General features: G+C 42.4%; 1 protein-coding gene across 1 annotated transcript; it reads left to right on the top strand.

Annotated features, from left to right (window-relative positions):
- The first annotated feature begins 6069 nt into the window (after positions 1 to 6069).
- On the top strand, positions 6070 to 10455 carry LOC147889977 (pentatricopeptide repeat-containing protein At5g27110-like). The gene is made up of 3 exons (XM_087390856.1): positions 6070 to 6445; positions 6553 to 6667; positions 6759 to 10455. Exons 1-3 carry the CDS (start codon positions 6393 to 6395, stop codon positions 9471 to 9473), a joined length of 2883 nt encoding a protein of 960 aa, XP_087246982.1. The 5' UTR covers positions 6070 to 6392; the 3' UTR covers positions 9474 to 10455.
- The last annotated feature ends 870 nt before the right edge of the window (positions 10456 to 11325 follow it).

Below are 11325 nucleotides of genomic sequence, written 5' to 3'. Positions count from 1 at the left end.
AAAGCAAATTCGTTATTTTAGCTCATAATAAGATAAAAACTAATCATTGGTTGCACTCCCTATGCACATACCATGCTAGTGAATCTTGAAATATTATTCTAATAATATTGAAAAAAATGAAACCAAATCCATATATTTATTAGTTCCTAGAGATATCTATATCTTGCTTTAGTTCTGGTTTTCATGAACAATTCCTTATTCTATAAAATACACATATTTAAGACAAAATCAAAGTACAACTTCAAGAAAAAGGTCATACCTCCTTGTAATACTGACTACTTTTGAGGACAATAAACCACCATTTAATCATATTTTTCATGCATCTATCAAGCTAGAGAGGCATTGCAACCCTAATCCTTAAGAAAGAGTGAGATCTAAGATGGATGAATACAATATCTTGGAAGAGAATAAAAATGGATGCACAAAGAATGGATATAATCTTTTATTGAAAATCACTATGAGAGGAGAGAAACGTGAAGAATGAGAAAGGAAAAGCATGAGTGAGAAAGGATTTAAGTTGATTTTTATGGGTTTACAAGGGGAGGAAAGAGCTCACATTTGGTAGACATTGACCAAGTTCCCCATAAGTCATAGTTCTCTAGGCCGGCAACTAGAGAGGTTTGATCGATCGTCTTATGTACAAAAGAAAATTCAAGGGAGCAAGTGACAGTCGCCACAAGAAACAGCATGATAGAAGGTGAGGAACTGACGATCGAGACTGCCCTCTTTCCATTTCTTTTTCCTTTCGAGCATGGTTGGCATGATGGTCATCTTTTCTGCTATGACTATTTAAAAATGAGGGTGTCTACATTCTTCTCACTATTCACATTGTACAAGCCGTATCTTTTGCTAATGTATCAACTCCGTCAAGCATTTGCGGTAGCAAATGGGACACAAACTGCTATCCTTCAAAGAGACATCGATCAAAAGCACCGTGAAAGACCAAACGCAACAACTGAGAAATTGATAAGGGACATAATCAAATTCGAGATCCCAACAACAATCCCAGGCTCTCCCTCATGGCATAGAAGAAACCTAAAGGATCTAGTGGCAATGGTGGATCAGTGGGGTCTGTCGCGTATATTCTTGACATTAACGGGCTAATGAGTTTGTAGACACACGATGGCTTGAGTTTGATGATCTTGAGCAACTCATAAAGCAGTACAACCCACAATTCACTTGGAGAGATTGCCCTATCAAGTGTGCCATGATTTTCCACCTCAGGTTGCAATAGTTCTTGCACCAATATATTTTTAGCAACAACAGCTCGTTGGGAAGAGTCAATCATTACTTGATTAGGTATGAAATGCAAAATCGTGGATCACTTCATGTGCACATTATGCTATGTCTCCTCCATGATGATGATGTCGAGCAAGTGACAAATGAAATAGACGCATCCGTTCCATATGAAGAAGACTGGGCTCCACAACTTTCACATGCTTCTTAAGAGATGAAACTACGTAGGTTGGTGCAAAGAAAGTAGATCCATAATTGCAGCAGTTCTTGCAACCGTGATCCACAGATTTCAGGCAAATGCAAGTATGGCTTTCCATTTGATGACCATCTAGACACAAAGCCATCAATAGATCCAAAGACACATCGATAGTTGTATTTCCTCCCAAATCAAAAGCACCGAAATGTCGTACCGTATCATGCTGTAATCATGTTATTATGGCAAGGACATATGAATATTCAAATCACAAATGCCTTTCTGTCGTACTGCCCACTGAAGTATGCTATGAAAACAGAGCCGGTAGGCAAACTAATCCTAAATGTCGAGGATGCCAAGTGACTGGGTCTTGAGATGCTAGATCCATTGAAGCTAAAGATTATCTTAGCATATGTATTGTCAAAACTGACATCACCGACCGAGGCAACATTGGCATGCTTGCAAGTACCAGCAATCCATCGCAGCAAAGTTGTGTACTCAATTGACTTAGGACTCCCCTTTGGAGCTTCATCAAAGATACTTGCAAAACTATTGTGTCACAACAATGCATCCAATTGACGCTTACTGTGCATGTTCGGCCATACTAGAGCACCTCACATTTCAGCAGTATTGGAAATCGTTCACGTCCCAAAAGGCATGAAGGTGTGAGAGAACCCATGCAATGATGAAGGATTTATTTGGCAACTACGTATATCCCATCACACGACTTGTACGCTTCACCGATTACCATCCCACCCACCACTTTGAGGGCTTCTTCTTCAATGAATAGCTAAAGAAGGTCCAATTCAGGAATGAGAATGAATTGCTCTCGACATCCAATCATGGGCACCAAGAGAGGAGGATTCCATTCTTTCGTTTCACGGTTGGGAATGCCAGGAGGTTTCAGCTGAACAGTAGGAGTTGGATTCCCTCCATAGCCCCCCATTGGGAAAGCTTCTTCATCACCGCAGACTTGCATAGAAATTTCTGGAGGAGGCTCTAGAAATTCCTCAGAAATAGAAAGATCACTCTTTTCTTTTGGCTTTCTATTCATGGAGGGATTGCAGTGAACCTGTGGAGATCACAATTTGGGGTTGATCCCACTTGTCCTCGATGCCATTCTGCAGAGGAGTCAGTGCAACATTGCCTTTGGGACTGCAGTCAGGCGAGGACTGTTTGGAAAGGGGTTGCTCGGATACTCAGCATCTTTCACACTTCCCCTTTCTTCATGACTTGGGGCTCGGTCGCATGGTTATCTCTTACCAGGCCCCAGGTGTTTATGAGGGTGAGCCTTCTTCTTGGGCACTCTCGGTCCGCCAGCAGGTGATAGAGCCCTGCTCTCTACAGGATGTACCACTTACTCCCTTCAGAGCTTCTCATGTTTCAGTGGACACCTCTTGGGAGATTTTGGCTAGCATTTCCTCTTGGTACATTTGGAGAGCCAGATGTACTGAGGCCTTGGATGGCACCCAGATACACCCATTACAGGTGTTCACGGGTATTTGGTCTGACACGGTTCACACCTTGATAGCCATATGGGCTAGCATGCAGGGCCCTTCACGGGCAGCCTCTTCTAGAAGGACTATATTTCTTCGAGTTTGGAGAGGTTCTCCCTTTTTCTCGGAGGTTTCTACTGGATTGAGATGGCACTATCAGCCTCAATCCTTTCTTTTTGGCTCTAACGGTTTTTCTTTAATACTTAATAGAAGTCTCTTTTTGCCAAAAAAAAAAAAAAAACAAGGTCGTACTTTTTGCAATGTCACATGCGTGGGATTATCTAGACAGAGCAGGACACGATACACTTGTCTTGAACTACTGTAAGATTCATATACTTGTCGATGAGACAAGACAACAAATAACCAACATGGGATTCTGCAACTACTAGATGAATTTAAAGGCATGGAAAATAGTACGCTTGTAGAAGATCAAAGTGTTATCTACAAATACATCTTCGAGAGACAGAAGGTAGGCTACAAATTGTTTGCGGAACACCAGGCTTAGGTAAGACTATCATGATCAAGTACATTACATAAAATCACGTTCTGCACAAAAAATTTCATAGTTCTGTCGGTAACAACTGGTGTTGCAGCACTACGCTTGAGCCACGTGGCAACAACAATCCATCATCAATTCACCCTTCCAAACAAGAACGACATATTTCGTAGTGCACTTGCCAACTCAGATGAACGCTAATCTACTTTACTTTGGTCAGACACAATCATCATCGACGAGATATCTATGATGACGTCCCAAATGATGAACCTGGTGGTTCGAGAGTGGTTCGATAACTATGTGAGGTTTGCAACAACAATATGCTAGACCCGTTCCAATCCAAGAAGGTGATTCTTTTTGGTGACATGCAACAACTGCCACCGATATGCAAATGTAGAGTTGCTGCAAAGGACTATTGCCGAAAATGCCACATCAGTAATTTGCCCTTCTGAGAATGGGAAGATTTCACTACATGCACGCTTCCATACGACACCTAGAAGATCCAAATTTCAATACGTTCTTAAACGTCATTCGCACAACACCACTAACATAAGAGCAGATCGAAGGATACCTCGGTGGCCTCATGATCACAGAAGAGGAGACATTCATCAACATAGAGACGATTATTCTATGCACTCATAGATAGGATGTACATCAATTTAACGATGCAATATTGACATCATGATTCGAGGGCTCCGACATCATACCAGTCCAAGTCGTGTCGAATGCCACCAACATTGATGAACTACAAGATTGGATCATGAATCCAGATTTCCACGAAGTTCCTCATGTGGCAATCGAGGCTCATGGTAACAGAGATATTAACTTGATGATCGAGGTGGTCAATGGAGCAACATGAACTATTCAAAGACTGGAGTGGGCTGAAACAACATCCATATTGGTAAGGATTCATGCCATCCTCTAAAGAGGTAAACCTATATGCATTTACATTTCGACTTCGCTACATCAAAGTAAACGTGCCTCGATGATATTCAACAAATTTGATGTTCACTACTTTGTAGCTCTTCCAACAATTTAAAAGAAAGGCAATGTAGAAGATAGATGAACAAGAACGCACCTCCAAGACGCTGAAAAATCAACAAAAATATTCTTCAATGACAAACAAATGCGAAGAGCTAACGTAGCAGGAGTGCTACCAGCAGAATACCTCTACGGATTCAATTCTCATAAAGAATATCATCCACTAATGACAAAAGTAACATAGATCTTGGTAAACAAACCAAAAGGGTCCAACAACCTCGCAGATGGGCTAATTAAGCACATTATACAGAAACTCTCAAATGGAAACAAATTAGTCAACGAATAATTGACTTGTTTGATGGCGCAGACACTCCTTGATAAATATGGCAAAGAAATATCCACGTACTACATGACAATCCTATACTTTGCATTCAATGTCGACATCAAAGAGCTCACCCAATGAGACAAACAAGAAGCGGATAACATACTTCAGCAATTCAGAGACATATACAATGTGGAGGCAGGTCACTGGGGCTAGTAACTATTGAAAAAGTGACGTACAAGGTGGACCCTAAATTCGCTGAAGAACATTACGGGAAGGCAGAAACTATCTTCCCGGCACCAACAAAGATGAAAGCTGAAGGTAAAGTAGAGTTTACATAATTGTCTACTATCTTGCTTTGAGAACACCATGAAATTCAACTAATACTTTTCTCCACTGTATCCACAAACCTTGTAGAGACAGACCAAAGCGGCAAAACCGATAAGGAGACTTCCGTAATGAATTTTATCTATTGCATCACTTGTCTTGACAATGGAAATAAATGCATTGGCCAAACTATAGATGCCGTAAAGCAACTACAATAGCACAAGACTAACCCACCAACTAAAATGCTCAATGATGTACACAGGTACGACCCATTTGAAAGCCACTTCAAAAGATGGACATACTAGTGTCGACTGGAAGCAAAAAGGAGGCAAATATCTTGGAGCACCAGCACATTCTGTGCCTAGGAACAACATCGATCTCGAGGGGTTACAATAACATAAAAGGAAACCCAGCAAGTCTTAGGAAGTATTACTGCTTAAAGTAGAGGAGACTTATTTAATTGCATTTTTTTGGAGGCTCGAATCTAACCTATATTTTTGTTACTCCGTTTTGAATCATGTACAAAAACATTGAGCCGATATCATCACTTTTGGCTACTTTTGACTAATTATGTTATGATTTGCCTACATTAATCTTCGATAAATCGGTGCTCATTTCGAAAAATAAACTTGTCCTTCAACAAAACAGTGTTCATTTCTCAATATCATCTAATAGTGTCTATTGTTACCGACATGAACACTTTTAAATCATTCAATTATGAGTTAACTACATTAACCTTCAACTTCAAAAAACTACAAAACAAATTAGTGTTCGTTTCTAAGACATTCTCATTTAACAATAAAATAAAAAACGCAACCAAAAAAAAAAAACACAGCACGGTTCGCAGTGCTTACGATTACGCCTCGGTGTCTTGCCTACCGAGGATCTAGTTTAATATGTGTAGCTAGTTGAATGGGTGTGAGCTGCACCAAGAAGAGCACCTCGAAGCAAATCACCCCAAGTAATTTCCCGATTTGCTTCTATTAATGGAACCTCTCTATTGATGGAACCTCTCACCTGAAATTATAGATATCAAAATTGTACGACCAAGATAAACCAAGCATACGAATTCCGATGATCGATCTCCTGGAAACGTGAGCTCTGTTTGAGAAGCAGGTTTTGAAATGCAAACGCTGCGGAGAGCAGATGAACTCCTGAATATCCTTCTCTTTGTAACAATTCCCTTTGCATGAGGCACCTGGTGCGCGTGAGAGTGCTCCAGCACCAATTATGCATTTGCATAGACAACTGCCTTCCGTTCTTGTTGGATGCAAAATTTGAGGCAGCCTCGAGGAATCTCTTGGCTTTTGATGAAGCCAGTAGCAGCATGAGAATTGTCCGATGGCTTTCACCGAGGATAGTGCAGCAGTGGTGGATGAAATGTTCGCGTTCAGGTAATGCCGTCCGTTCTCGAAATTGAGAAAACATAGCTAAGGTTTCCTTGGTCTTTGTATTGTTAATCCAGCTGTATAACTTCAGCAGGATTGTCCTTATGTTACAGGTTGGAGAACTGTTTTCTGGAGACTCGCAGTTCTCGCAACAGGTCAGGGCCCGAGCGCTTGTGGAACGAGTACTACACGGATCCCTCCCTTTCGTTGGACAACCGAGAGAGCAAAGTACGTGTTCTACAAGTCTGAATCTAATGGTTTGCACAGATAAGGATCTAGAATGGCTAGTCTGACAAGTTTCTTGTGAATGGAACAACAGACAAATCCAAGTTCTCCAGATTTCAAGCTTAAGATGACCAAGGAGTCGCCACGGATAGACGGCTGGTTCAATCCAGGTTGGGTGCTCGAGAAAAAGGCCAAACCGTCCACTGGTCACGACCAAGACTTTTGGTTGGTGGAGGAGTGTGGCAAGACTGGTTTTAGCTCTGGTGTAAGGGTGGATGCATTTACAGCACAAGAGCATGAGAAGCAGGGCTGGGAAATGCTAAGCTTAGAGGAGGCACTCACGTTTGTGGAACAGATACCCCAGCTGCCTTCAATTGAGAACGTTATATGCATGCTGCATAAATGCAGAACATTGAAAAGTCTAGCGTATACCAAGCGCTTGTATGCCTATATGTGTAAAAGTGGGCTAGAAGATCATAGATCTCTTGGGAATTACCTCGTCCCAATGTTGGTCCAAGTTGGAAGCATTTGCGATGCTCAGCAGGTCTTTAACAAATTGATTGAACGGAATGTGTATTCTTGGACTTATCTTATCATGGGTTATATCGAATGCGGGGAATCACAGCATGCCCTCAATCTGTATCAGAAAATGCAGGAGGATTACGTACATCCTAGCAAACATACCTTTGTGGCCATACTGAAGGCTTGTGCTAGGCTGAAACATGCAGCAAGAGGCCGAGAAATACATGCTGAGATTGCCAGGAAGGGGTTGGAAAGAGATCTTTTTGTTGGCAGCACCTTAGTGGATATGTATGCCAAATGTGGCTTGCTCGTAGAAGCACGGGAAGCATTTGACAAGTTGCCGATTCGAAATGAGGTATCTTGGAATTCACTAATGGCAGGATATGCAGAGCATGGGCTTGGTGAGAAAGCACTGAACTGTCTGGAACGGATGCAACTGGAGGGCCTTGTTCCAAACGCTGTCACATTTGTTTGCAGCTTGAAAGCTTGTGGTGGCATAGGAGCCATAGACAGTGGCAGAAAAATACATGCCAAGATTGCAAGAGAGGGGCTGGAAGGAAATCTTTTTGTTGGCAGCACCTTGGTGGATATGTATGCCAAATGTGGCTCGCTTGCAGAAGCACAAGAAGCGTTTGACAAGCTTCCAGTTCGAAATGAAGTCTCGTGGAATGCTGTAATGGTAGGATATGCCGAGCATGGGCTTGGTAAGGAAGTGCTGAACTGTCTCCAAAAGATGGAATCGGAGGGTCTCTCTCCAAATGCTGTTACATTTAGTTGTAGCTTGAAAGCTTGTGGCAGCACAGGAGCCATTGACAAGGGCCGAGAAATTCACACTGAGATTGCCATAAAGGGGCTGGAAAGAGACCTTGTTGTTGGCAGCACCTTGGTGGACATGTATGCCAAGTGTGGCATGCTTACAGAAGCACGGGAAGCAATGGAGAAGCTGCCAGTTCGAAACGAGGTCTCGTGGACTGCACTAATGACAGGATATGTGGGGAATGGGCTTTGTGAGGAAGCTCTGAGCTGTCTCAGACAGATGCAACTTGAGGGTGTGTCTCCAAATGCTGTCACATTTACTTGCAGCTTGAAAGCTTGTGGCAGAATAGGAGCCATAGATAAGGGCCGAGAAATACACGTAGAGATTGCCAAAAAGGGGTTGGAAAGTGATATGTTTGTTGGCTGCACCTTGGTGGATATGTATGTCCAATGTGGCTCGCTTGCAGAAGCACGGGAATTGTTTGACAAGCTGCCTGTCCGAGACATAGTTTCATGGACTACGCTGATTGCAGGATATGCTGAGCAGGGATTTGGTGAGAAAGCACTGAACTGTTTCGAACAGATGCAACTGGAGGGTCTTGCTCCAGATGCCATCACATTTGTTTGCAGCTTGAAGGCTTGTGGCAGCATTGGAGCCATAGACAAGGGCCGAGAATTACATGCTGAAATTGCCACAATAGGGCTGGAAAGAGATCTTTTTGTTGGCAATACCTTGGTGGATATGTATGCCCAATGTGGCTCACTTGCAGAAGCATGGGAAGCATTCAACAAGCTACGAGCTCGAGACATTGTCTCATGGAATGCACTAATTGCAGGTTATGCCCAACTGGGAGAAAGTCAAATTGTTTTCCATATGCTTGAGAGAATGAGAGTAGAAGGGGTAAATCCGGATGGGGTCACATTCTCTATTGTTCTTACACTATGCAGTCACACTGGTCTAGTGGATAAAGGCCAGAGGTATTTTGAGGCTATGAACGAAGATTATGGCATCACTCCAGTTATTGAACACCACACTGGCATGGTTGATGTCCTTGGCCGTGCAGGACAATTAGATGAGGCAGTAGCGATGGTGAAGAAGATGCATTTCCGTCCTAATCTTGTGGTGTGGCATATGGTGCTGGGTGCTTGTCGTAAGTGGGGTAATGTGGAACTTGGAAGACAGGCCTTTGAACATGCAGTGCAATTGGATGAAAAGGATGCAAAAGCTTATATTTTGATATCTAACATCTATGGAGATGCTCACATGCAGGAGGAAGAGAAAAAAGTTGAGGCAATAAGAGTGAAAGAAGAATCGTGGAAGAAGCTAGAACAAAATTGGTGGACTGACATTGGCGGGATTGTGCATTCGTTTTTGGTGGGAGATTCAAAACATTCCCAAAGCAAAAATATATATGCAAAGTTAGAAGGTGTTTCCCTCCAAATGAGGGAGGAAGAGTATAGTCTCGTGGAATGCACTAATCGCAGGACATGGCCAACTAGGAGAAAGTCAAATTGTTTTCCATATGCTTGAGAGAATGAGAGGAAGGGATAAAATCCAGATGGGGTCACATTCTCTATTGTTCTTACTGTATGCAGTTACACGGGTCTAGCGGATAAGGGCCACAAGTATTTTGAGGCTATGAGTGAAAGACTATGGCATCACTCCAGCTAATGAACATCACACTGGCATGGTTGATGTCCTTGGCCGTGCAGGCCAATCAGAGGGGGGAGCGATGGTGAAGAAGATACATTTCTGTCCTTATCTTGTGGTGTGGGATATGGTGCCGGGCTTCTAGTAAGTGGGGTAATGTGGAACTTGGAAGACTGGCCTTTGAACATGCAGTGCAATGGGATGAAAAGGATTCAATAGCTTATATTTTGATATCTAACACCTATGGAGATGCTAACATGCAGGAGGAAGAGAAGAAAGCTGAGGCAATATGAGAAGCAGCCAGGACAAAATTGGTGGACTGACATTGGCAGAATTATGCATTCGTCCTTGGTGGGAGATTCAAAACATTTCCAAAGCAAATATATATATGCAAGACTAGAAGGTGTTTCCCTCCTAATGAGGGAGGAAGAGTATGTCCCAGATTTGCATCTGAGTGTCCCGATAGATTTTTATTGAGGCAAAGAAAAATGGGCTTTCTGCGCACACTGAGAAATTGGCTAGTGCATTTGTTCTTATCAGTACACCCAAGGGGATGCCCATACTTCTTGTCAATGATATCTGGGTATGTTGTTATGCGGCCTATGCTGATATCAAAGATAGACAGAGAAAGTCTTCAGGGTAGGGAAATATGCTCGGTGGGACTATCAGTGAGGTTAAAACATCTTGCACTAGTAAAGTGTTCCTGCTACAATGATTGGAAGATATGCATACTTATTCAAAGGAGGATGAAATTGAGCCAGATCATTATGTTCGTCATGGTAAGTTGTCTGTATGAAATGGCAAATCTGTTGTCAAAACAAGGGGGTGTACATTCTGAATCTGCAGTTCATAAAAATTTCAAAAATACAGGTCTCAAAAGCTTCTGATTTGACTCTTGGTGAATTGTATGCTTGTATGCTTGTGATTGTCTTACGATAGATTCTCCCATCACCTTCAGTTCAGTCCTTCTGAAATTTGTACATCTGTTACTGTATGATCACTGAAGTGAACCATGCAGAATCTATAATGAATGAAAGCTACAACATATGAGGAATGAAGTGGGCCTTTCAGGTCTATTAAGAATGAATTAACATCAAAGATAGGGATTAAAACATCATAACTTTTGCATTCAATTTAAATTTCAAAATCAAGATTATATCTCCAAAGAGGAGAACCAAAAGATGTTTGCAAGGATGTAGTCAATTTAAAAATAAGCTATCTCTTATAATTTGTCATAGTTCTGTATGCTGCAATAGCTATTGTGTGTAAATCATACATAGCCAATATCATAGCAAAAACTCAAAAGACAGATTGCGTGACACATTATATGTTGGGGACTAGGCGATGCGCAGGGGAGGAACCACAGGTATCCTAACCGGGACTACGATGCCAGATCATTCCCCGATAGTGCTTCACCTAGAAGGGGGTGCGGATTCCCAATGCCTTGTTACAAGAGGAAGGGGTTCAGCAGGTCATAGCAGAGATCGACAGCCAGTCTTGCCCTCCTAGGACAGCTGGGCCAGATGGGCAGCATCAATGATGTAGAGGAGTAGCGAGGAGGTATAGTTACAGGCACTACAGAGGTGTCCCTTCATGAGAGGGAGAAGCACTGAGACGTTAATTGGCTTCTGTTGAACCCTGAAATTGACATATCAGGGATTCACCTAAGGCCCAAAACGAATGCCCCCGGCAAGTGAAGTGCACAGCCGACTGAAGAGCATACGGGTGAAGG

This window comes from Dipteris shenzhenensis, chromosome 19 (assembly GCF_047967505.1).
Source record: "Dipteris shenzhenensis isolate YYH24624 ecotype China chromosome 19, Dip_SZ_1.0, whole genome shotgun sequence".
Taxonomy (NCBI): domain Eukaryota; kingdom Viridiplantae; phylum Streptophyta; class Polypodiopsida; order Gleicheniales; family Dipteridaceae; genus Dipteris; species Dipteris shenzhenensis.
Note: the sequence above shows the minus strand (reverse complement) of the source record. Positions and strands in the feature narration are given on the sequence as shown.